The sequence below is a fragment of the Leuresthes tenuis genome, unplaced genomic scaffold (genome assembly GCF_036924035.1).
Source record: "Leuresthes tenuis unplaced genomic scaffold, fLeuTen1.0.hap1 SCAF_5, whole genome shotgun sequence".
NCBI classification, from domain to species: Eukaryota; Metazoa; Chordata; class Actinopteri; order Atheriniformes; family Atherinopsidae; genus Leuresthes; species Leuresthes tenuis.
In genome coordinates this window covers 1384439-1412438 of record NW_027325359.1, presented here as the reverse complement: position 1 = coordinate 1412438, position 28000 = coordinate 1384439, and the positions used below count along the sequence as shown (strand labels likewise).

The following is a 28000-nucleotide window of genomic DNA, read 5'->3' as shown; positions in this document are numbered from 1 at the left end:
ACTCTACTGCATGACACGTGTTGAATTGACATTTAATTTCATTCTCAGCTGAGAGAAATTCTGCATTTCTATTCTAAATGTCAAAGTCTGTTCAATGCTGAATAAGCCATTTGCAGCTATTTCTATTCAAAGCAGTATTTTTCACACCCTTTTCACTTTGCTGCATGGTGGGAACCTTTATTCAACTTAATGCAAACAAAATGTACAAACAGAACTCTTCCAAATCAAGTGCAAAACGGAAAAAAAAAAATCATCGAACAGAGATGCACAACAACATTAAAGCTTAATCGTGTCATACAGCAGCACATTAGTCACCTGGAAATCCTGGAAATGCAATATTAAAGTACTGTAAGTTTATATAAAGTGAAAGGTTCCTGAGTTGCATCTTGAATCAGTTCAGCACCTAGGAGCTTTAGTTCATATTCAGAACTCAAAGTCTGCCTCCGTCATGTCGATGGCCCAGGCGAACTTATCCCGATGGGTTTTACTGTAGATCCTTTCTACGGGCACCTCCATGTTCTTACACCTAAACAAACAGACAATGTTCAGCTTGCGTTACGGTAAAGGAGCACATGCACATAACAGCTACCAGGAGAAGAAGCTCTACTTCTGTAACGATCACTTCATTTATCTGGTTTAAAAAAACCATCACATTTGTAAACGTGTTGCTTTTTCCTTTATTATATAAATGCAAAATTGCTTTCCAGCATGACTTCTTGTGTCGATTATTAAATCTTTGCAGAAATGTAAGAGTTCAACTATTTCACCGGTTTTTGAGCTGAAACCGCCAGAGCAGGTGAGTCACTAAGGTTACGTTACCACGGTGATCTCAGCGCTGCACAGACACAAGTTCAGCTAAAAGCAGCAGAGGAGCTGCTGGCCTTCGTTAGGCAGGATGCACGTAAAGTACGATCGTTTTTAACAAAGCAGCGAGTCACTTTGCTATAGACCCGGATCCTGACTGCAAAAAGAAGTCTGTGTCTATAGAAATCTGGGAAAATGGGCCCATTTCCTTCTTTATCACCCGTTTATGATTTACAAACTGCAACAAAAAGGAGTTTTCATGGCTCTCAGTCGGACAAACTGCACATTCATCATTTCCACTGTCAGATAAAGGCAGCAGCGGCCAAAATACGGAGCTTGAGGCTTCAAGGCATCCAGAAACACGTGACACTGCAGTTTTATTCATTGACTCAAGCATGCTCTGGTTTGGTATTCACTCACCAAGCCACACTTATGCGTGGATCCAGGTAGTTGAGCTTTGAGGTACCCAGAGCGATCTGTTTGTTCTCCTCTCTGTCAGTTGCCTGGACCTCCATCTTCAGCAGCTGCTCCTCACAGCGCTTAACTGCTAACTTCTTACGCTCCACCAAACTGGTGAAAAATGCACAAACAAAGGTACAACAGAGCCCAAAAAACCTTTCTGAAGGCATCTTATCAAATTGTAAGCAAGCAGCAAAGATGTTTGTATCAGGATGTGTTCAACCTGGAGGGAAAAAAGCCTCTACAGAAAGTAATAAATGAAAAAAGAATATATGGAAAGTAGAGGTGATAAAGATAAATGATTTACAAAGTCCTGGAGAGACGGTTTTCTTTTTTTGCTTCTTTTTAATATGGTTCATATCTTAAAGGACAAGCTCCTGCCCACCGGAACTAATGCAGTGAGCCGACTTCAGTCAGAAATTAAATGCAGTGCACATTGAAAAGCAGAAGTCTATTAGCAGCTGCGTCACTCTACTAATATACAGCTGATAAGAGCTGTGAACAAAGACATGAAAGCCTGAAAGTAGCAAAGCTTATCTCCAATTAACAGCACGGCTCTGAGATCCTGCTTTTTAACAGATTTAACAGCAGTTAAAAGTCTTCCAAAACGACTTAAACCTGCTCGATGTCTTCATCTCCACAGAAGTGCTTGTGGTTTAAGATTTTCACCAGTAGTTTAGTTGTTTTAATGTCTGCAGTTTGCTGTTTTTGTGCACCATACTGACACTTACGTTTGTAGTTTCGGGTCCGTGTTTCCTTTGCTCTTGGCCTCCTTCTTGGCCTCTTTCAGCTCCGTTTTAGCTAAATCCAGCTTTTCCTTTCTAGCATCGATCTGGATGGAGCACATAACCACATCCATCAGTACTTCAGATGTTTCTACTGTTAAATGATCATGGAGTGAGCTGTGACGCTTTGTTTGAATTCTGTAGTGATCTCTGGTCACCAGAACACTGATATTGTCTTTTTGTGACCTAATATGATGAATAACTAACCGGTAAACCGTTCAACTGTCCTTACCTTGGCCTGAAGGTTAGCCATCGACTGTTCAAAGGTCTTTGGCGGCGCCCGCTGGTGGTTACAGAGAATAGCAACGGCTCTGTTGGCCCGATTGTAGGACAGCAGTTTCTCTGCCTCGTTGTCAGACACTTTGGGTGGTGACAGAAAAAAAACAATGGTTTAAATCCAAACGAGTACATTAACCAACAAGAATGATGCACAGAGGTTTAAAAGATAAAATTCAGCTGGCAAACCTTGCATTATTCTACATATACAGCATAAATTTAATACCCTGCACACAATTTCCATCCATTCAGAGCCCTATTAGCTTTTCATTTCTCCTGGGGCGCTCACAACACTCACTGCAACCTCACGTCAGCCAGCACATATTGGCTCAGTGGCAATCTAGAAACCAGAAGTGTATGACACTTCTATCTCCGAATGAGAAATGACGGCAGAGGCAGCCAATGGGACTTTGATAAGACCGAGGCAGAGGTTCACAGCACTGGGTACAGTGATAATGTTCCCCTGCCAGAGATGGACAAGCTGACTGATGACAGGGCATGTTGAATCGAGGAAGCTAAAAATAAATGCCTCAAGAGTGAAAGTTTTGGCTGAGGAGGAGAGCTGGGCACATACTAAGCTAAGGAATACGAGCCAATGCTTTCAGATGCCTACATATAGTCTGCGTGAATGTATGAGACTTACTGTTTGTGAGCTTTTTGAGCTGCTGCTGCAGGGTGATGGAGGCGTTGTACGTCCTGAAGACCTTTGCAGTCAGACCAGGCATTAAAGAGCTGAGATGTTTGTTCAGAAGGGTTGTCTGCAAAGAAAAAAGGGTAAGAGAGTTCATCACAACGCTCACAGCCACTAGGTGGCACTGTGGCACCATGCTCCTGGAGTGCTGCAAGCATTAGAAAACAAATAATCATAAAATACCATCTACGCCTTATTTATCTTCCATGAGAGCAGGCAGATAAAGAAAGTTCACGGTGCTATTTCCCTTCTGCCATTTCTGTGGGTATTAAGGCAAGTAAAGGTTGTCATAGCCAGTGGTTAAATAGCCATTAGCTGCCCTAAAATGACAGCAGTTTGAAGAAGAAGAAGACAAAGATGAAAGGGTGGTCACATCGAGAACAGCTTGAAGCCTAAACAAACACACTTATTGATAAGAGGTGAAAACGTGCATCTTAAACATGGATTAAATCAGAAAATTGGACGCAAGAAAAAGGAAATTATTTTAATGAAGCGAACTAATACTTGGGGCTGGTTTAATGCAAATGTAATTAGCACCGAGCTCTTTGAGGCCACAGACCTGTATCAATACGCATCTCGCTGAAGAAGCCCACTGGAAAAAGAATGTTTTCGTGTGTTCCTACTGTACGATTGTTTGTATTTGCTGGAGACCACACAGGTACAAATCTGCTGCTGCGTCTGCCGTTCTAATGAGCTTCCCAGCTCTGTGCCTGCAATACTAATGAGGGAGTCTGCAAGTCTGAGGGGCAAGTGTGGTTCTCCTCACACCCTTGACTCCCTTCACACATCTGTGCGAATGTTTGTGTATGCCAGCCACGTCAAATGCTAAGGTATTAGCATAATGTGTGATTACTGCAACTCCAGTTTCTACATCTATATTACAGGATGCAACATACTGGACTTCATGATTAACACACTGCTGGTGAGTGAGTATTTGGTGATGTCACCAACCCCTGGGAGAAATACAGAGTGCTGCCATTATGAGCTTCAATAGTCTTTGCATCAGCCCCATATATAAACCTTCAGGTAGCTCAAAGGGAATACGTAATGATGGGAGAAAATGGTGAAAATCAATAGATAAACCAGCCCGAATGAGCTAAATGACAGTTCAGTTAGTAATTTAATTCAACTACCATAGGAGGTAGTTAAAGGACATGCAGAGAGGTTAGGTTCTTTTGAAACTGATGCTGTAATGATGTGGACTCTGGAGAGAATGACTCCAGACAAGCCTGACAGACGCATGATGGATGCATGTGTAGCCAGAGCTAAACTTGTTACTCTTCTGCTGACAGGCATCATCTTTCTCTGAAATATTGCTCATTACACTTAGGAATCAGTTTTTCTTTCTTGTCAGATCTGAATTCAGAACTTAAACAGGGAAATAAAGTCATTTGTTAACCATTCAGAATTAAAAACAGCATTAGATCCATTTTTGACGTCTCATCTAACTGAATTTAGGAGACTTTGTGCATCCCAAAGGGAAATGCTATCAAATCCAATAAATCCACACGCAACTCAATATCTCAAGTGAGGGAGGCATCCATAATCCCCTGCAGCTCTGAGTGCTTCGACACCTTTGACAAGCCACGCTTTGTTTTAAGTGTGTTAGCTAAGAGGAGTTTGCATGTTTTCCCCGTGCATGCGTGGGTTCTCTCAGGCTACTGTCCAAAAACAGGCATGTTAGGTTAATTGGTGACTCTAAAATTGATCTAATGAGTGAGTTTGAGCAGCTGGGACAGACCCTGAACTGGATGAAGCGGGTACAGACAACAGATAAAACTTTGAATGGCTTAAATGTGCATAATTTAACTATTTAAAAAAATCTAAATAAAGAAAATGCAAATTCAGGTTTTTTTTGTCATTTCTATGGTTGAGATGCATTTTATGCTACTTTTACTTACCAGGTGGAACAGAAATGGAAAGTAATGATTTATTGGCTTTAGTTAGTTATTTATGCATCTTTTTTAAATGCACTTAATTCAAAATGCCAATAAAAACAGGTTAATACCAACTTATTGTAACTTTAAAGTGTTAAAGTATCAGTAGGTCTAAAACTCCTTTTCTCACGGCTTTGTGGTTTGGGACAGGAAACAAGACTTTGAAGTATTTCTAACTCCACGTCATAATTTTGTTTACAGACACATCAGATAATACAGCTTTGATTTAAAAATATTTCAATTAACAACTTTTCCAGCCTTTCATTTCGGTTTTACGTCAAAAATACACTTATCTCCCGACCAATGTCTGAACAATCAGGTCAAATCCTCTTTTTTATTTATTTTTTTTATACCTTCCACCATCTGTTTTGAGCCTGGTTGACTGAACCGGCACTCACAGCTCTCCATTTTCACACATCTTCCTCTTCTTCTTGGCCTAAAAGGTCTAATGTGTAGGATGTGACGGCATGGAGCAGCACACATTGCAACCACCTGAATACCCCCACCGAACCCCTCATGGTGGCTGTGAAAAAGGTCTGTTCCAGAGCGGGTGTTGCTTCTTTTCCCCTTGAAGCTACTGTGGGGCTACATGGCATAAATTGTCCTAATGTTACACCATGCAACTTTAATGCAGCTGACTGAGTGGTGAGCCTCCCCAGTGCCCTCCCTCTTTGCCCTTTAAGCTTTTTTTGCCACTGGCCGCCTTCTCCTGCTAACCTCGGGTGTCAGGGTCAGTTTCTACATTCATCAGATGAGTGGCTACCTTCATAGACTAAGTCCAATTCAATGGAGGGGAAATAAAAAGACAGAAACTTGGGGGGGAAAGAGACTCCATCCTTCTTTTTTCTGTGTCCTGGCCTGTCTGGGTGTCAATCAGGTCTGCCATAAGCAGCCATTACCATTCCACCTCCAACATGCTGACATTTCCTGACACATTGGAAAGCAGAAACAGGGCCCCGCACCCCCCCCTTCAATTGCTCGGTTCCATGTTAACCTCACATTCTGAACTGTGTTGCATCTCTTTTCCCATCTGTCAGTCGACACACACCAACACATGGCTCTGCTACACCTGATTTTTATTTCTGCCATCGGACACATTATCCAGAGCAGCCACTCATCTGCTGCATACGCCCCCCCCCCTACAGCCTTGACTCCTGCTTTTTCAATCAATCAATTAATAAATTAACCCAAAGCCATCAGGCTGTAAGTTCCAGCAGGAGAACAACAACAAGCCGTAGTTACTAATTCACAAGAACAACTTGTTAACTGGGGTTATTGTCACAAATAGACATAATGTGCCTTTTTAAAAATGGAGTAGAGCCTAACCGGGGGCTTACACCAAAAGCGGCGTGAGCGGGCAGCTGCCATTCATTTTCAATGTAAGCTGGCGTCGATGAGCGGCCGGCGTTGTGAGCTTCAAGAGTTGAGAAAGGCTCAACTTTATGCAAATGAGCAGCGACGCGACGCAACGACAGCCAATTAGGGCCGATCTGGATTCCGAAGGCGGAAAAAAAGGCAGTAAAAAGGTGGAAAAAAGGTGGAAAACGCAAACAAAGAAACACAAAGAAGGCTGCCAAGAGTACGATCCATGGTGAAAGAGGGGATTATTATATATATATATATATATATATATATATATATATATATACATATATATATATATATATACATATATATATATATATACATATATATATATATATATATATATATATATCTGCTAGTTGCTATACATATAAGCCCCGCCCCTTTGGCCGCTTCCGGTGGCAGAAGTACAAGCGGCGGGTTGTGAGCGTCGTGAGCGGCTGTGGTCGCTCACAACTCTTTTGGTGTGAGCCCCCGGTAAGAAACGAAGCATATAATGTGCCTTTTTAAAAGTGGAGTAGAGCCTAAGAGACGAAGCGTTCTCCTGTGTGGCCTTGCTGTCGGCAGCTGGAGAAGCGGCTGAGAAGATGCCAGATTTCACGTGTGGAAATTCATCCACCCAGCATGTTGGCTCACATTTTCATTTTTATCTGCGAGAGTCCATCCCCTCGCTCTTTTGAAAGTACTTTCCTGCTTTCAGTCTCCCCCGTTTCTAATACTCCTCACTTCTCCTCACCTCCGGTTACCTCGTTTCAGCCCTTTCATCTCAGCACACCGACGGCTCATCCTCATTCAGTCTCATCTTACAACTTACACTTTAGTCCCTGCTTTTCCTTCACTGTGGTTTTCTGGCCATGAAAAAGGTGTTTTTTTTTCCTATTTTGCTTTTGCCATCTTTTTTCTACTCCTTTACTCAAAAATGACACTTCAGAGAAGTTTTTACACAGCCGAGTACTGAGGCTCAGCTGATCTGAACTCAGTTAGCAATTATTCACAACTCATTTCCAGCCAGGCATCTTTCAACCACAATTAAATGCACACAATGTCCATTTTTAAGAAAACATCGTCAAGAGAAAGAAATTCGAGCAGAAACAGTGACACACTCACATTAAGACGGTCAAAGAGTTCATCTCCTGGTTCTTTGTTCTCCAGGAAAAGTTTAAGATTCTTAAAAACCTGAAAAGAAAGAACAATAAGTTCGATCAAATTACTTTTATGGTTGGAAGTAATAAAAATGCACATTTGCTGGTCTGGTCTCAACCCAACCGGAGGCTAAACATTTTCAGAACTGGTTATTGCACAGATTGTTCAGAGGAAATCAATTCAAAATCCATGCAGAAGAAAAAGAAGAAAAGATTTTAAAAGCTGAAATAACAGTAATTCACAACAGTAACCATAAAATTACACAAACATAACCTGCACATTACATGCATTACAGCGCAGCCAAGATATAAAACTGCGATGCGTGGCTGTGTGTTTGCAGCCCGACTCCATTTGTCCATTACACAGCAGGGCCAGAGGAGGGGAAATTACCACAATTACATTTGACATTTGCAGCGACTCTGTGGGTTCCACAGATGCATCAGTTCTCCAGATAAACCACTGAAATATCCCAATTAACGGCAGCAGATGAGTTTCTTTTATAAAAACACAGATTCACCGACTCATTTATATGTTAATTGTGTTATTTTGAACTACAATTGTAAAAAGTAACGGCTGCTGGTCTAAGACAGTCAACTGATCTAAATGTTTAATTTTTCCTAATGTTTCTAGGTTTCTAAATGTGTTTAAACACAGGAACTGATCCTGAGGTATATAATGGGCACAGTCAAAGAGAAAAAAGCAGTTCCTGCTCATCACCAACTCATTTGTTACTCGTTTTCGATCAAATACAGTTCACACGAGACAAACATCACTGGGAATCCACTGCATGCGTTGCCCTATTCGGCCATTTTGTATCTATTCCCAGTAAAAATCCCTGAGAAACTTAACATGTGGTAAAGCTGGGTTTTTACATTTCATCCTCAGGGTGTGGACACAATCTGCCCCGTAGGCCGGGTTCTGTTTGAGGTGCACTTTGGTCAATTACCCGATGGTCCAGTCTCCATCAAAGGTGTTTAAGGTCTACAGCAGTGTTTAAGTGGGTGGAACATGTGAAAATAACATCAAAATGGATAAAAACAGATAAGGTTTTCCTGTAATTAGATGATTAGCCTAATTCACTTCAGAGGCATTAATGTTGTGGCTGATTGGTTTTGGTTTCAATGGTGCTAAATATCTCCAAAGGTTAGAAATAGAAATTCCTTCCATCCATTCTTGTTCTATTTTATTCCAAGTGACATTTGCAGCGACTCTGTGGGTTCCACAGATGCATCAGTTCTCCAGATAAACCACTGAAATATCCCAATTAACGGCAGCAGATGAGTTTCTTTTATAAAAACACAGATTCACCGACTCATTTGTATGTTAATTGTGTTATTTTGAACTACAAATGTAAAAAGTAACGGCTGCTGGGCTGCTGGTCTAAGACAGTCAACTGATCTAAATGTTTAATTTTTCTAATGTTTCTAGGTTTCTAAATGTGTTTAAACACAGGAACTGATCCTGAGGTATGTAATGGGCACAGTCAAAGAGAAAAAAGTAGTTCCTGCTCTTCACCAACTCATTTGTTACTCGTTTTCGATCAAATACAGTTCACACGAGACAAACATCACTGGGAATCCACTGCATGCGTCGCCCTATTCGGCCATTTTGTATCTATTCCCAGTAAAAATCCCTGAGAAACTTAACATGTGGTAAAGCTGGGTTTTTACATTTCATCCTCAGGGTGTGGACACAATCTGCCCCGTAGGCAGGGTTCTGTTTGAGGTGCACTTTGGTCAATTACCCGATGGTCCAGTCTCCATCAAAGGTGTTTAAGGTCTACAGCAGTGTTTAAGTGGGTGGAACATGTGAAAATAACATCAAAATGGATAAAAACAGATAAGGTTTTCCTGTAATTAGACGATTAGCGTAATTCACTTCAGAGGCATTAATGTTGCGGCTGATTGGTTTTGGTTTCAATGGTGCTAAATATCTCCAAAGGTTAGAAATAGAAATTCCTTCCATCCATTCTTGTTCTATTTTATTCCAAGTGACATTTAGCAGCAATCACGCTGATTTGCCAGGAAATTGATGATGCTAAAATATGCAGAGACTAATTAATTCTAGCTAATGTGATGCTTTTGAATGCGCTTCATTTGAATAATTATATGTTCTGCCAAGAAACAAAACACTTTGGCTGTCAGGTGTTAACATTTCTTTCTCCATCACTGGAATAAAAGATAGCATGGGTTGACACCAGGGGAGGGGTTGGAAATCTCCATATGCATACATGCAGACACAAATAAAGGTGGCAGCTGCCTGACAGACTGCGGACAACTTAACAAAGTTTCCAGACATATTTAGCTTTTTTTTCCATTTCAGCACGGGTTAATCCATCTTTGTTGTCTCTTCATTTATTGCATCATCACATGTATATGCATTAGTCCAGGCTGGGGAAACAAAACTAACTGTGGAGCTTAAAAGCGAAGCCAAAGCCAGACTTCACAGCCATGTTTTGGTCTCTATAACCAATTAACCCCCTTCAAGATAGCTTCATTCATCCTTTAAATGAAGTTTATGATTAGGAAGCCTTTCGAAAAATGGTTTTGCATAATCTAATATTGCAAAGCAGTAAACTAAAGCCAATCAAAGCGACTGAGATGAATGACGATAGACCATACAACCGACTTGCTGTGTGCCTGCTTCGTGAGCACAGGAATATTAAATAGTGTAATCTGAAAACCATTACAACATGGATGGCTCCACATTACTTTTATTCCCATTTTCAATTCAGTGACACTCGGTGATTTTGCTCCGGAGGCCTCACACAAAAGTTTAATATATTCTCTTCATCAAAAACAAAGTGGAATTGAACCCCAAAAACAAGCTATTAACTTGTACAGTGAACTATGAGCAATGCAAAGCACCGAGTAGGCCTCAAAAAGCGCTGCTGCCAGTCTTTATGCCATTAAAACAACCCTCAAATAACCTTCAGAGTCCATTCAACTTATCACTGGATGTGACAGTTGTAGCGTTTCTGGCTTCGATGGAACTAAAATGTAAATTATTATTCCAAATTTAACATGTTGCCTTTTCAAAATGAGTAGTTTTGACGGCCTTCAGCTATTATTAGCAGAGAGAGAGAGTGAAAACCCCAAAATCTAAAAACAGTGAGGAATGAAACATTCTTCCCACAGTTAGTCGTTTCCATCTATCCTGCTTCCACAAGGTTAAGGCTACAAGTCAACTTAGTTAGTTTGATTATACCCTGGGATTTCATAGAAGGACCTAAAAACACAGATGAAAACATTTCTCCAGCATAGAAATGTCTGCAGAGCAGAAATCAAAGAGAAGCAGACTGGAGCAGGAGGTCAGTTATTCAACTATTGTGAAGAATGAACTGCTAATCCATGGCAACCCAGGGCTCCAATCCTCAATTATGATGGATGATTGTCTGATCCCTCTGAGCATGTTAACATTCAAGGAGGAAACCCTCTCTGCAGGCTCTCTGCCACAATCCAAAAGGACAAAACCTAGATTATTACAATGAAATGTATTGGTTTTGTGTCACAGTGAACGTCTTCTCCTGTCCTAATGAGAATGGACACATTGTTCTGGTATCAGGAAAGGGGAAAACACAGATGTTTTAGTGTCAGCCCGTACGGATGTTCTTCTTTTACCTGTTTCATGACAGGGACCTTGTTGTAGTAGCGAATGGAGTCTTTACCCAGGAAGTCAAATTCCACCACACACTTGTTATCCTCCAGATGGTCGTGAAGGGTGATGTGCTCGACACGCAGCGAGCAGCAGCCGACTGTGTCCGCCGTCTCTCCCTCCTCCTTCTCATTACCAGCCCTCAATGCCAGCTTTTTCAAATCAGAAGACGCACAGATTGTTGCACACATTAAACATGAATGCACACCCTGTCATTCCCCCGCAATTCACAGAAAAACATACATCATAAAGACCTTTGAATGGACACATAAACAACTGTAGAGGTCTTTGGAATGAGCCACATCTGTTATTTCAGTACTGACACTTGTGAAATAACCTAAAAGCAGACCTTGTCTATGAAGTACAGGGCCACTGCTCTCTGGCGTATGACCATCTCTTTAGACTTGAGATCCTTTAGGTACTCGTTACGGATGTCGTCCACACAGGACTTCAGCTTCCGAGCAATTTCATATTTCTCCCAATCCTTCTCTCCCTGTTTATGGAAGAAAACGAGAAGAAGAAGAAGAAGAAAAGACAAGAAGAGGAAGCTAGATTAGCACAGAGGGGGTGAACGTGAGGGATAATGAATGAGGGAAATGATAAAGGTAAACATGACTTAAACTCAAGTGACAGCATGATAACAAAAAGTAATCTGCTCTTGAAAAGCTCCAAATCAAACCATTCAATATGTTAATAATGACAACATGAAAGCAGGGTGAAACACAAAGACACACAACTTAATGACAAAATCCTGCAACCAAGATACAATTAAAGCCATCATCAGTCAACACACACTCATATCGTCATGGAGACGAACTGTGGAATAAATTAACCTTTCCACGAGAAAGATGGAAGGAGCCGAGAACTGAGAGGAAGAAAAGAAATAACAACTTTATAGGCCAATACATTATAAATAATCCATTTTAATTTCCGCTAAAGTAACATTCACCTTTTAAGCACGTGTTGACATTTAGATTTTTTGCTTTATAATGTTTCAAACCAACAATCGGACAAGTCGGCTCTATATGTTAGTTACTGTTGAGCAACGAGAAGCTGATCCCAAAGAACTGCTTCTGAAAAAGACCGGCTTATGAAATGCTTTGAATTCCCTTAAGAGGCTCCCACAAATTTAGCAGCGCACTCCCAGACGCCATCAGTTTCAGAATTAAAAACGGTTGAGCAGAACTGGAGATAAGCCTTTTTTATGGCCAGCGTTTCCAGCTCTTGTCAACACCAGATAACTCCATATAAACCACAATCCTTGGTAACAGACAGTTTTGTCTAAGATTAGATTTAATTTATCCAGCAGCATAGGAAAGATGAGAGTAAACACAGGCTGCATACAACAAATACATCTACTATAAAAGGCTCTAATGTCAGGCATGTAAAAGATAAATAATAAATAGATACCCAGATAGAAAACTGCATCCGTGTATAACAGACTATTTGCCTGAAAGGACAGTAAACATACAGATTTGTTCTCGATACGCGGTTTAATCCAACTATGAGCCACTAGCTTCAGGCAGGGATGAGACATCCAGCAAGTGAACTTCTCTCCAACTCCACTGTCTCCAGATGTTTTAATGTTTAGCTCGAGGTCACATAAACTCAAATGATCTGTAAGCAAGTCTTCACAGGTAAAAAAGTCAGAGTCCCAGTTCAGGTCTATGCTTCAAAGTTGCACTGCAAGCTAACAAAACCCAGACTGTGGAGCAGATACAAGCCGACTGACTTACTACAGCTGAACAGTAAAGGGAACCACTTAATTCACCTCAATTCTGGGTTCTTGCATCCATTTGAATGCTATGACCCAAAGAGGCGAAGCACTGACCAGACCTCAAAGCTTAAATGACATAAAACTTATGTTCCTACATATATATGCTATATGTTTAAGGAACATAGTAACAGAAATCGTGTAAAAAGCCCATCGTATTCTAACATGTAAGCAGAGCCCTGGAGAAAACACCAGGATTTGATACGGTCCAGGCACACATGCAGCTATGGGAGTTATTTAAAGGCATCTTATGAAAGAAACAAACTAAAGAGATCAGGAACAAGCAACAAAGAGTGTATCGGCTCCAGTTTTAGCTTCTCTCTAGCTCTTGCTTTTAAAATCCAGTACAGAACTTAAACTCCCAATCCTCACATACAAAATCCTTAATGACCAGGCTTCATTGCAGTAATTTAGCCTTATAAAGTATTCACTGCAGGCTTATGGTTCCTAAAACAAAGGAAACTGGGAGGCAGGGCACTCAGATACGAGCCGAGATTCAAGCTTCCTGTCTGGGTTTAGGAGGCAGACACCATCACTACTTTCAGTTTGCCTTTAAGCCATCCTTTTTGTTAATGTGCTTCGTTATTACGGGCTCACGTGACCCTGAACCATCTGCATCTCACATGGAGGGGGCCAAACAGAGCCTTTGGAGAAGTTTAAGCCCTGATAATACTTTGAAGACTAACCAGAACCTTCAGGGCGGGGCTTGCAGCACTAAAACTTTTGATCTGATAGTCTCTCATGTTTTAGATCTATAATAACTCATAAAATCTTTCAACTTTAAGTTGAACCCCAGCAATCCTTTAAAATTCAAACTTGCAGTTTTAATCAGCCGTGCACTAAGAACCGTGGCGGTGGAGCAGCTCAAATGAATGGATGAGACGGAGCACCAATCATTAACACCCCCACCCTCTAAAAAAGAAAAGAAAAGCATTAAATGAGGGCAATAAATTGTTAATCTAAGATTGCCCCACATAGTTCCAGGGTTTGAGGGTTTCTTCATTTTTACCTCCCACCGTCTAAGAGCTTCAGAAATTATTTGTTTTCTTCTCTTAATGCAAAGTGCCATTACTTATTGCTATGAGCTGCTGCAATTTAAATAAAACTCAATGTTTAGGGAGTGACTCAGCAGCTGAAGAGCAGTACAGGGGAGGTGATCCAACAGAACAATGACCCAAAAAGGCAAAGGAAATGTACGATATAATAGATCCTAATTGAATGGGCCGATAAGCCCAGATATAAGAATGCAATGGAATTATTAACAAGGCACACCGGAGAGTCCGGGAATAAATGTGGAGCTGAAGCTTTCTTTGAGGAAGAACGACCCACAAGAACAATGACTGTTTCACAGGTTTGTTGAATGACACGAAGTGGAGAGATTACAATTGTTTCGGGTTCGCAAAATCAGCCCACTTCAACACAAAGAAGAAAACTCAATGTCCAATTAATACAAAAAAGCAGGTACCGTAATTTCCTATATTCTCATTTTCCCCCTTACAATTATACGGATAACTATCACCAACTGCCACGTGAAACAATAGAGGTGGTTGTAATGTCTGACAACACGAGCCCAGGCATCATTTCCCACGTGCACAACAGACGGACTACCTTGAGTTTTGAGTTTGCGTTGAGCATGATGTATTTAAAGGAGCCCTGGATGTTTTCAGTCCAGTTGGCCAGCCAGGTCACAGTATTGTCATGTCGTACTTCCTTCCAGCGGTGACCAGCAGGCGGTACAGGAACACGGGATTCTCTGGCAGAGTGAGAGAGCGTGTCAGAACGTGTGCATACAAGCAGTCAGAGTGGTTCTCAAACTAAGAGCAGGCTCCCCAGGGGGCCCGAGAGCCACTGCAGTGTGGCCATGATGAGCTGGAATATAAACAGACAAAAGAAATAATACAAAAAAGGAGCGAAACTGGGTTTAATGGATATTATTTCTTTAAGAAAAAATAAATGAGACTAAAGAAGCAATTGTGCTTCCCTTCATTTCACTTAAATTCATGAGTACTAAAGAAATATTTCAGTTTTCCAGCTTAAGCCTTATTTTCACCTCTATTTGCATGTAAATTAGTGAAAGGAGGAGAAAAAAAAACCCAACTGGATCCCTACTGCGTGAGAAAATGGTTACAGGCAATCACTTAACAGCTGCAATTTAATAACATGGAGCACGTTTGAGTTATAAAAAACTCCTGCCAGTTCACTGTGAAATCGTGCTCACAGTTTGTATTACAGCCCGGGAACCACTGCCAGGAAAACAAAAGAATCCCTGGAGTCCTTTTTCCACCTGATAGATGCTGTTCTAAGAGTAGAAATACCTACAATAGACGGATAGATGCTGTTCTAAGAGTAGAAATACCTACAATAGACGGAGCTGAGGTAATTGCGTTAGGGTATCCAAATCCAAAGTACGGTTCAGCCGACATATATCAGATCTGTACTGAAAAGAATCGCACATATGAAGCAGGAAAAAGTGAACTCTGCAGCAGTTTTTCCAAAGCCTGTGCAGTGGCAAACCAGTGAGGCCCACTGGAGCGCGTCATCACCTTAAAACTGCAAAATATAACTGCATAAAGGACTAAGTTTTGATTTACTACATCAATGCTGGCAGAGTGACACCTGAACAGTGCTGGCTGACAGCCTCTTTTACACATAGGTTGCACCTTATCATCAGCCCCATGATGATAAGGTGCAACCCCCCCCCCCCCCCGTTACTCCTCCTGTGTGCATTCACACAGCAAAGGTGCACATTAATGACAGTTTCCTGTGGTATGGCTTCATTTGGACCAGATAAACCCACAGCTAGCGTGAGCATGTCACCTGTTGACAGAAATTAGCTAAAGCTAACATGGTGCTAACATGCAAAATGTCTTTCAAAACTAACTAAACTCCCAGGTTGAGAAAACATTGCTTCAAGAGAGCTGGAGATCTAAACCATGGGCAGCGAGACCATTTGTTCGGTCTAACATGCCCTAACCTGGCATGTATGGGGCCAGGTTAGGGCCCATACATGCCAAACCAGTAGGAACAGGAACAGTTCCCCCTTTCCATCTTCTTTTTGGTGTGAGACACATTATCTGCATCCTTAAACCTTCCTCAGTGTTTGTTGTCTCTGTCAATTAAACATGCTGAAGAGAGATCGTTCGGACTGGCTTCTCATCGACGATTTCTACCACTTCTCCTCATTTTTCATGTTTTCTATGGGCCAAGCACTGCCTCAGACTCCGGCAGCAAAGTTCTCAGCAGCCATATCCTTTAAGGACAACGGAGTGATAAGAACCAGCATTCTTACCAATGCAGTATTGCCTTGTTGAGTATTTTTAAAAGACTTCTGGTCATTTCTGAACTTTGTCATCTTGCTCAGGCATCAATGATGCGTAGAAAGCTGGCTGCTGGGCGTGGTCTTCGTGGTGCGTTCGAGTGCAAGTTTGGGAGGGTGCTTGTGATGTGAGGAGAGGAAAAAGGAGGCCACGGTGGTTTCTGAAGGTAGTTGCTTGTATGAGAGCCCTTACATATTAGTGGAGATCCTCACAGCCGAGGAGAGCTCTGTGGACACGTCGCACCTTGCATCAGCTGCCCCAAAACAAGCCACTTCAGACATTAAAACACAGATTTGAGTGTCAATTTTCACAACTAGCCAAATTCAAGGATGACGGCTGGATTTGAAACCAATTAAAATCAAGAATCCTCTAAAGAAAAGCTCTCCATGAGTGTCAGAAAGTGGGGCTAAATGTTATGTGTGCACTTTAAGGATCCAGCGTTTTCAGGCCGTTGAGGAACTCTTTATCCACTTAGTGTGAGTTGACTTTCTGTTCCTGTCTTCAATAACATAAGCGACAGGTTTCAGTTCCAATACTTCATTCAATTTTCAGAGCCGACTGGTTCAAATGATCTGCAGTGGACTGAATGTAGGATTTCAAAAAGTTTCAAATTCATTCATAGCATCAGTAATACAGCTTTTGTTATTTCTATTTGTTTTAAACTGTCAAAAGGCATTTGTAGATTGAAAATAGTGAGATTTTATCTTTGTCTTTTGTGTGTCGTGGACTCAAAAGGTTTGAAAACCACTGATATCAGCAATATCTCTGTCACTGTGGGTATTATTTCCTTAATGTTTTCATTAAGTTGTGATACAAGAACAATCTCCCCTGTGTAATATTGCTGTTATTACACTGAGGTAAATGGTAGCTGACCCAATGCTAAAAGCTAAGTATGGATCCAACAGCAAAGATTTCTGTGCCCTTCAAAAATTCAGAAACAAATAGTCGTGACCTGGGTTGAAAAATCCTAGAATTCGACTCGGTCGATACAAATTGTGAGCGGGGGGGGGGGGGGTGTGAAACCCACTGCAGGACATATTTCTGTCTCTCACAGTACATCAGAGCCTCCTTTAGTCTCTGAAAACATAATTAACAGCACCAGTGGCATGAAAATAACCTGGAATAACACAAAGTGCAACATTTAGATGATTATCATCATTTTAAACAGTAAATTTGGGCCTTGCCTCATTTTCTTAAGCAGGTAAATTCTGTTTAACAACAATTCTCCTCACTTGCTGCAGTTGATGATAACATCCTCAGGTTGGATCCTTTTCTTCAGCATTCCCTGTTTGGGATGCTCGCCTCTACCTCGGAACAGGCCTGGAGGCTCAATCTTAAAGTTTCCGATGCGCTCTTTGTGGTGGTCCAGCAGACAGAAGCCATATTCCTCTACAATCCTCTGATTGGCCTCTTTCAAAGCCTGCAGCAGACATTAAAAGCACAAATCGGGTTTAAAAAACACACATGGACCGTGTTCAAAGATTATGGAGGAAACTTACCTGTTTCTCCTCCTTAGTCATGTTTTTCCTGGCCTCCACCTTGGCTTTATGCATGGAGTTGATTTCTCCAAAGTCACATTTGTCAAGATCTCCGATCAGTGACCTCTCTTTAGGGGTCATCTCCTGGATAAGCAGAAAGTGTGTTACACTGACCTGTGGTCAGAGCTCAAATCTTTCTTTTTTTTTTGTTAGTTCCACCTTCTGTTGTTTCATCCTTAATGATATGTCTGAAAAAACTTCACTTTTCAGACCCAGCTGCAACATCAGCCTTTCATATTTACAAATGCACAGACAATAGCAGCAGGGCAGCTAAATCTAAACTATAATTGTCCACTTTTAAGGTTCCAGCACAACAGGCCACAAGATCAAGGTGGTCTCGGCTTTTCTCTGAAGTTTCGAGGTCTAAAACATCTATTGGTTTTAGTTTGACCTTTGCTATCCAGAGGAAAAAGGTGCTGCTGGAGGAACTTAAGGTCAACTTTTAGACAAACTGCCTATTTATAGCTAAAACATCCGTTTCTCAGTTGTAGTGAGCAGCAGAGCAAAGAAACAAGTTGGACATGTGACCCAAAAAGTTCTCACATGTAAAGATCCTGATGGAAAAAGGACTTAAAAAGGTTCACCTTTTGATAAACCATCCTAACAAAAACAGGAACAATAGAGGAAAAGCTTCTCCTTAATAAAGCCTTTGAGCTACGTACTGATGTAGGTTTTGTTATCTATGCTCACTGAAGAGGAGATCCATGAACAAAGCTCAACACAAGCACACAAACGCACACATCTGTAGGATTCCTGACAGTGTGGACACGCAGTCAGTCTGCGTGCCTAAGCATGAATGACACCCGGCAGTGGGCGGGCTCTGAGGGCAGTGAAGCGAGGAGGGGTTTTTTCCAGCTATAATAAAACTGTTTAATTGGATTTGTTCATTTGCAGGGGAGCTAGTTGTCTGGATTAGCATATCAATGCTTCCACATAAATCGTATTTTCAAGAGCATTGAGCACTAAGCAGCGCAAAATTAATTCTGCATGATATGCCTTGGGGCTTGGCACAATGTTTTCTCCACACAGAGGACACCCTGACAGACGCCGCTGAGCGCGTACAAGTCGCAATCACACACTCATCCTGTGTTTACATGTGTATATTCTTCTGTTTGCAACACACAGACCTGGAATACAGACAAGAAGCAACATTCCTCTTTAGTTTTGAGGCTTGTGGGGGGGGCTGGAGCTGGTGCACTCACAGGGAAGGTCACCCCTCGGTTACAGAGATAAAGCAGCAGACTCTACGTTGCTTTTGGGTTTTACCTTCCTCCAGTCTTTAAAGAAGTTCTCCCGAAACACCTTCTTTGTGGTGTATTCGTGGTCCAACATCTGGGCAAAGAAAACCGCCACCTCTTCAGCTGCTGGGCTCAGCTTTACCTTCTCACCTTTAAACAAAACACAAACTTGTTGCTTCACTTTTACTCATCATTATGTTACACACAAGCACTCAGATTTTTCTCAAACTCCAACACAGGGGCTCCTCTGGAGAGCTGCCAGACTAATCCATGAATTCATTGAGGCAGGTACAAAGACAAGGACAGAGATCTACATTCAAGGCCACTCGTAGGAATCAGATACACAAACAAGAGCGCGCACGCACAGGAATTAACAGATCAAACCAACTCCCGTAGGAAAGCAATGTGGTTCGACTGCTAAACAAAGCAAAAACAGTTACAGTCATCAATCACAGACTGACCCAATACAGGGCTGGCACTCCACAGATCCATGTGTGTGTGAGCCACTCAGAGTGCATGTACACCAGCGTAGAATTTCTTTAAACAAGCATTTTGTTTCTCATCCACTAAAGGCTAACTGCAACCAAAAGTTAAGACCACTTCCTTTAAAAAGGCTTCTGACCGGGTTAAAACAGTTCTTCTAACCCAAACCCTTTCTCAAGGTTTGTCAAAATGGAATTAATCTGTCGTTCAACCCAATTATTGTGCACATTCACACCAACTTTCACTTGAATCTGCAAAATACAGCGTACAGCCTGGAGTTTAGCATCCAGAAGCAGGTAAATAGTGCTGGATTAGTCCATAAAGCAATCATAAGGCTGCACAGAACTCCCCTTAGACTTTGTTCTATATCTAATTAGCTTTTTTTGGTAGTGTTTAATGGTGATTTTGTGAATAATGGGCAACCCTGGATTTAAAGTTCAGACCAAGTGAAAGATTAGTTAAGCTTTGTTTTTCCTTTATAGAGCAATAAAGAAGAATTCAGCCGACTGCAGCAGAACTTTTCCCATTTCTCTTTCCAAAGCTGCACACGTTTGCATTCTTGTCTCCTCTAAAGTCTCGGTTTTAAACGAGCCTTTTATTCAAATATGAAACAGGTTTTTTTGCCATTAAGAATTTGGGTGTAGCAATCTTAACATAATAACAAAATAAGAAGATGTGACCCCGGTAAGTAAGCTGTGACGGCTCGGGAATGTACTCGAATAAAGTCTAGATTTACTTATAATGCGCTCTACAGCATCTCGGTACCAACATAATTGTGAATTATATTCATGAAGGGGGCGAACGCCGTTTGAATCGGCCTGAATTTCACTACACTGACCATTATAGTAAAAGTGAACATCGTCAGGGAGCGGCTGGTACTCAGGCGGGAAGTACGGTCCATTATGTTCCAAGAACCTCCATTTCACCCCATCTTCATATTTCTCTTCCTCCCACCTAACAAAGAGCAGAGTGATGAAAAACAGGAGAGGCAAGTCATTGCAAGATGTCAAAAGACAGCATTTCACAACCATCTCCAGCGGTTCTGCTCCTCCTCCTCCTTCTTTTTTATCTTCAGCTGTCTTGCTTCCTCAATTTCCTCCTTGGTCTTCTTCCCTTTCTTTGAGACCGGATGCTCCCCTTCCTCTTTCTTTACAGTCTGTGCAGAGGAAAAACTCTTTAAAATGTGCAAAAACAGTCACAGGAACCGCATTTAGAGCCAAAAACATTAACGGTAGATAAAACAAACCTCCACCTTTTTTGCTCTCTTTTTTGACTTATTTTTCAGAGCTTCTCCTTCACTCTCTTCCTCATCACTCGGCTGACTGTTTCTTCTCTTTGAGCTGAAGACACTGAGACAAAAACCCAACATTTACACACAGATATTAACATGACTGACAGGCCACAGCCCAGAACGATTAGACTCACGTGGATGAAGCAGTGGAGTTAGAGGTTCCCTCCATGGGCTCATCTTTTATCCTTTTTCTTTTCAACCCTTTCTTCTTTGTAATAAAGTCATCATCCGGGGGCTCTTGTTTCACGAAATCACTAAATCAGAAAAAGAAGATCACAGTTCCACGCTCTTCATTGGACTGAGGTGGCAGCTCTGATATCTAAGAGTTATTTTCAAACTGCAGCTCCAGACTTAAGCTGATAGTAAGGTAACAACATCCTTAAAAGGACACAAGTTATGTTTCAATATCACTTTAAATTCATTTAAAGTAAAAAAAAGCAGCTAAAATTTTTGCATGTTTTCTTGATTTTTATCCAGCTAAATTCTTCTTTTTTTTTTTATTAGAAATGAGATCCTATGTAAAAAGCTAAAAACCAGGCTGAAGGAAAGCTTCTTCACTGCTTCCTAACAAAAATTACCTTTACATTTACACAATGATGACTCGCTGACCACAAGTAATCACACATAATTGTCATAATTAAGAAACATTATTGAAACAGTAATGATAATGACATAATTGTAGCAGTTAGAAATGAAAGAAAAATTATAATAATAATAACACACATAAGTAAGCTTGCATTTCCCTGCAGACTGAATAATTGATGGGCAGGGAAATGGCCAAAATGAGGAAAAATTAGCACCACCATTAGGAATAAATGTGTTTTTCTGTCATTGTCATAAGATTCAGTTAAAGCATTAACAGCCGGGGCTCTTTCTAACACGAGGACAAGTAAAAATAACATGAATACGACTTTTTAAGGTCATGCTCAGTCATCGAGGTCATATATCGTTGCAAGGAAACGGGGAACGAAGAGCACAGAAACAGAACTGTGAATTTACTGGATTCTAATTCTCCCCCTGCACACTTTAACAGTGTGACCCCCTGAAGGTCATGACTCCACCCTCTGTTCGTCCAGCCTTACTCCGTCTGAGCTTTGGTGCGTGCAGAATGTGCTTCGGCATAAAACGGCGATAATTTAAGACCTACATTTTACGACAAAAGAAAATAAATAAATACAGTCAAATAGAAGAAAGACATCAGGAGCACATGTGTATTCCTGGTAGTGTACAGGCTGGCTTTCCATCCCATTATCAAGCCAAATAGACGCATTAAACAGCAGATATATACTCTTTTCCCATCACAAACCTCTGCTGCAACAAATATACATAACATTAAATAAAAAAAAGGGGCTACTGTGAAGGCTTGAACACTTCTGCTAAAGGTTAGTTACACTTATCCAGAAAGTTTAATAAATTCATGAGCACAAACACACTTATTTCTGTGCCGTGTGTTCTGAGCCATAAAGTAAATCTACTGCTTTTATACTCCTGCATAAGTACTCATGACTTGTATTTTCTTTTCTTAAAGTATGTGTGAAATAAGACAGGCCGGATACAGCCACATAGACTAAATGCTTAAGCCTTTGTTCACCAGCTCTCATAAAGACGGGGGGGGACTTTAATGGAAAGTAAATGCAAAGAGAGCCGATGTCTGCCAGCAGGTGTCACAATCCCAACCATTCCAGGGGAAAGTACTCACACATGATTGTTCTTAACCTTTGCAGGAGGCAAACCAAGCTTCGTTTTAGCGTCACTAAAAACTTGAGACACACGTGAAGCTTTTGTCCAACTTCCTCTCTGTTCTCTTTTTAAATCACCTTTGAAAATCCAAGCAGGTGTAGCAGTCAAGCAGTTTAGTTCAACGGCAAAATGTGGAGAGAAAGGGGCTGAGGGCTGGTACTATTCCCCTTTTTCTTTTCTTTTTTTGCTATACTGCACCACTGACCAAAATCCATAAAAAGCTATACAAAGAAAGGTGGGTCATTGCGTCCATTGACATTTACGGTCTGTGGTTCTAATAGCCTTATGTTCCTTCAACAACTCTGCTGCAAGGCTTCGGCTCTCCTCCCTGCATGACACCCACTCAAACAGCAGAGTTACTCCCTGAGAAAAAAATAACTCCCCAAAAGGGAAGAATTAAAAGCCAAAACATTTTTCCAACTAACATCTCCTTTTGAAATGTCATTGGGTCGGGAGAAATCTGCATCTGGGAGATAATCCATTAACAACTATATAGAGATACTGCTGTGAGACAGATTTGACGCAGCAGGCCTTCGGCCACAGTATGCCATGGAGGCAGCCTCCTGCCGTGCATCAGATTACTGTAACCATGCCTTCTCCTTTATTACTCTGCTGACAAGGCCGCATATTTATCTTAAGGATAGAGTAAAAATTAATTTTCAGAGACAACTTAACACACTGTATGAAATGAGAACGCTTCTGTCCCCGAACATCAAAACACAAGAATCAATTTCCATCACCTCAGGAGGGAGCAAGAAGGCGCCATAATACCTTATCAGCTTACCGTCTCAGCCTTTAATAGTATATCATTTCCTGGTATTAGGAATTCATTCCTACCTGGAACTGCTGACCTGATCAAGGGGCTCCATCTTAGGTGCCTTGACCTGTGAGGGCAATAAATTCAAGCTCAGTACAGCATGCCAGCGTTGCAAGGACAGTCACCAACTGCAGTAGCACAAAAGCAGCCCTGGAAACAGTATACAACTACAACTACAACATGTTATATTGAATAATGTTATATTTAGAACCTGAAAGTCACTTATCCGAGGCCCTGAAAGCATCTTTTTTTATTCAGAGTCATTCGTTTTCTTAAAACAATCAACACATTCACTCATACAAACTAGAAATGCACAACTTGTGAGGATAAATATACTTGGGCTCAAATAAAATGGAGGTTACTGACTGGTGTCCCCATGCTAAATAAGATGGATGTAATCCTGACATCTCCTGCTGGCTTTTGCACCACTGTTTCGAGGTCTTGACACTTTGTTGGTTTAGCACTAAGAGCCAGAAGCGCCCTTCAAGGGACAGAGCTGACTGAAATCTGGCTAATAATCACCCAAAAAGGCCTCTTTAATTAGCCACAACTTAAAATGGTCAAGTTTTATTGCAAAATGTACATGTGGAAGAGAAGATAGAGACAAAAACATTTTGTTTTTAAGCATAAGTGTCAGTAAGGACGGGAGTAACTGCAATCTTCAGCCCCAGAGGTTGCTGCCCGACTGGGGCAACATGAAGGAGATGATGTGCACAATCAACCGGGTCTATATGCAAAGCTATTTGAGTTATCTAAAAAGAGAAACAAATCATTTTCATGGCACCTATTACACTTTAAAGAGGCATTATATTTGAGCAAAACAACAGGTAAGCACAGCACATCGTGTCCAAACACATCTGCCACAGCATTTTAGCAGCAGCTCATAGAGAATAGAAGTTATTCTACCTTTTTATGAGACTTTCCATTGTCCGTCTTCTCTGTCGATTTAGTCGTCTTTATGCTGTCAAACAGAACAGATGGAAGAGGAGAGAAAGAGAGAAGCTGTGTTAGTTATACAATAACTGTAACGCAAAGAGGGAAAATATCATTTTCGCTTTTTCTGTTGAAATGACTCAAAGGTTCAGTCAAACACAATAACCCCCCCCTCGAGCTGCATGCCCCACGGTAAGCAAGAGGCAAATCTCAACTCAGCTGCAATGTGATAACTGCTTATTGTGAAGAATACCTGTGTGGCATGGCAAATAAAAGGGAGGAAAAGCTGTTTTTGTTGCATCTTAGAATGCCAGACATCCGTTTGTGTCAAACCTCAGAGGCAAAGTCTCACCTTGGAAGCAGGTTTCCATAAAAAAAACAAGAATTAAAAAGATAAGAATAAAAAAAAAAAAGCATGCCACGGATGTTTTAACAGTCAGGGATCTTGCTGAAGAACTTTTTAAACTCTGAACCCAGCAACAAACAGTATAAATCACACCGAGAGTGAAGGCTTACAGGAATCTTTAGCCTTGTTAGGGTAATTTTATTCAGGCGATGTCGTAAAATGTCACCTCACAGACAAGCAGTGTCCCAGAAGATCCCCACACAGCATCAGACATGTTTCTTTTCAGTTTGACCTTTCCATTCTTCAAGGCACGAGCTGCAATTACTTCCCAGCTAAATACAATTTTTTCCCCCAATTCAGAAATCTACAATTTGAACATCTGACTGAGGCGATAACACAATTAAAGCAGGAGGTGCTTGCTAAGGAGAATTAGCTCCACAACTCTTGTGGCTGGGGAGGATAAGTTGATCCTTAATCACTAATTCAGCCAGTGTGCCATGAAATAACACGAGGCTGGCTGTCACAGAAAGCCGCCTGCTCTGCTGCCACTGGCGCTTACAGGTGTCTATTCATCTCTCTGCTCTCATCAATTACACAAGCCAATGACAGATCACTCCGCATTCATTTGTCTGCTCACATATGCATGGTAATAAACGCAACAGATATCAAAGGAAATTAATTTATTCATATGAAGATGGAGTACCCACTGTACTCTGTGAAATGACTGCATGCAATCAATGCCAGCAGCTTGCTTGACAGCCCAGCCAGTGAGGCACTCTCTCAGATACACTTTTTTTGTATCTTTTCATTTAGTGATACATACATCCTGCCATATGACTCATCTTATAACTTCAACCTTTGAAGTATTATTTTTTTCCCCCTCTCAAGTTAATTTGTCTCCACATTCCACCAACATGAAAGGCAATAGCTCCGTGCAAAACTAGCTTTGATGTGGGCCCTGTGTCGACACTGTGCAGATGTTAAGATGTGCAGCAGGAAGATCATATGCATAGATTATAAGAAAGCTGCTCCAACGCTGCAATTAAGTCACAGGGGCTCAGGGTACTGATCCCATAAACTAGTCTCAATATCTTGTGGAGAGGTGCAAGCTAAATTGTGACCGTCAGCAAACCACCTTTTCCACATGCACACTATTCACCTGTTCTTGATAAGATCTCCTCCAGCACCTGCGCTTTCACAGTCACTCAGCCTTTTCAGTTTCGTTGCTTTGTGCTTGGCCTTTGAGTCTCCCTTAGCGTCCTTCTCTCTTCCCATCGCTCACACACTCCTGAACAAACCACAGTACAGATTAAATGGTCAGCAGCAACGTAAATAAATCGACTTTGTTAAGTCAAACGTCCAAACAGCCCCCAAAAGAGCCGTTTGTTAGCCTTGCAGCAAAGTAAGCTTAACGTAAATGCGTCATGCTAACTTCACGTAAAAAAAAAAAAAAAACACGTCATAAAAGAATTTCAAAGTTAACCAGATAAAACCGAGAGAATAAATTTACCCACCGCTTGTTAAGTCGGCAAAATTGGCTGCTTTTCGTGTAGAAAAAAACTTTTTAAAGCATCGAATTATCTTTGAAGGAGAGAAACGTTTCTCGCGCGATTTCTTGCTGCAGTTGACTTGTGCTTACGTAAGCGCAAACTGAATTCTGATTGGTTAAAGACCTTTCTACTGGTTGCCAGATTGGGTGGTGTTTCAGTGTATTGCGTGACCCGTTTAATTACGGGTGTTGTGGTTTCCAAAACCTAAAAGGATAAGACTAAGATTGAGCTGGCAACACCTTGAAGAGTCTATGACGTTTGTCAAATTGTAAAAGGCTAAAGTTGAGGGTTTATGAAACATGATATGATTAATTTTGAAACTGGTGAAAAGAAAAAAAATGTCTTCCATTTTTGTTGTTACTGTTCTCAGTTTCTGCCTGTCTTGGCCAGGAAACTCCATAAACAATAGTTTAAATCTCAAGAGTTCAAGCTGATGGTTGAATTTAGGTTTAAATCAATATAAAGAATCCAATGAAAGTGGGGAAATAGGTGCAAACTTAAACGGGAATATAGTAACGAGGCAAAAAAGAGTGTATAATTGCATTTGAAAGTTAAAGTTTAGTATGATCACCTTTGTTTTTCAACATAACTTGGACCCTCTTAGCAAAGCTTTCTTTCATTTTCTTTATGTAGTGATACCTTTTCATTTCAAAGTCCCCTAACAGTAGCATGGAGACTTCTGGTTAAGCTGTTTTATTGGTTGCTTGGCTCGTAGCGGGTAACTTCCTCTCATTCGGTTCTGCTTTGCAGGAAATGAAGGAGTGAAGGGAGGATGTGTTATAATGTTGCGACACTCTTTTATTTCTCTCCGGAGGCAGCAAACATAATTTAGAGCCGTTCGACAACTATCATGAAACTCATCTAGATACACGGCGGGCTGCAATAGCAGTATCAGCATGAGGTTACTGCTAGAGCACTAAAGATAGAGACTAACACAAACTTCAGAGCTTTAGTTACTGGCTGGAAGACTATGTTTTTCACATTTTACTTCCAGTGTCACAGGCCCTACATCGGACAAAGGTCCACACACTTTGGCTCCGTTTTCTGTAAAAATGACTCTACACTGATTAAAAAATGTACTTCTGGGGAGTATTTATTTACTTTACAAACTGTTGTGACTAACTTCAGACAACATCTAATGTAATTCCTTTGGCATTCCTTTCCCTTTCGTCAAGAATAGCTTCTTTTTCTGTCCTCATCCACAGAGTTTCTAACATGTAGTGGTAACAGTACACTCCTTGACAGCCACTCTTCCATGGAGACGATTTCTGATGAGACTTTCGGGGGATGAAATAAAAGGCCAGATACATATCTCAGGGGTTGCGACGGGTATTTTTTCCCCTATTTCTAGAGGACAGTACTTTCAGATATTGTTTATCTGATGTAGATCATGTTCCTTATTTTATTCTCCACTTATCCATCCATCCATTTTCCATACCCACTTAATCCAACTCAGTTGTGGGGGGCTGGAGTCTGTCCCTGCTGCTGTTGGGTGAGAGTCAGGGTACAGCCAGCCAGTCCATCACAGGACCACACAGAGACAAACAAGACAAGCAGCCATGTGCATTCACACTTATTTCGAGGGTCAATTTAGCATCACCAACTCAGTTAACATGCATGTTTAGTTTTTTTTGGACAAAGCACCCGAAGAGAACCCATGCATGCACAGGGAGAGCTGAGATTTAAAAGCCTTTACTGTTAGGTGATAGTGCTAACTACCACACCACCATGCTCCCCTCCACTTGTCCAGTTTACTCAATTTTTTAAGAACACACTGCACACTGTGTTGAGATGTGATTTTGGTTCTTTGGGAATCACCTTGCTGGTGCAAAATCATTCTATTTCTTTCAAAATTTGTA

General features: G+C 41.2%; 1 protein-coding gene across 1 annotated transcript; it reads right to left on the bottom strand.

Annotated features, from left to right (window-relative positions):
• Window positions 1-156: 156 nt before the first annotated feature.
• On the bottom strand, window positions 157-25866 carry LOC140306800 (DNA topoisomerase I, mitochondrial). Its single transcript, XM_072385392.1, has 19 exons — window positions 25751-25866; window positions 24219-24273; window positions 23333-23379; window positions 20890-21009; window positions 20717-20804; window positions 20493-20620; window positions 20303-20418; window positions 19010-19131; window positions 17705-17827; window positions 17438-17625; window positions 14497-14641; window positions 11464-11607; window positions 11081-11266; window positions 7425-7493; window positions 2968-3082; window positions 2281-2408; window positions 1995-2095; window positions 1225-1374; window positions 157-526 (listed from the first exon to the last, which is right to left on the bottom strand). Exons 1-19 carry the CDS (start codon window positions 25864-25866, stop codon window positions 424-426), a joined length of 2244 nt encoding a protein of 747 aa, XP_072241493.1. The 3' UTR covers window positions 157-423.
• Window positions 25867-28000: the final 2134 nt, after the last annotated feature.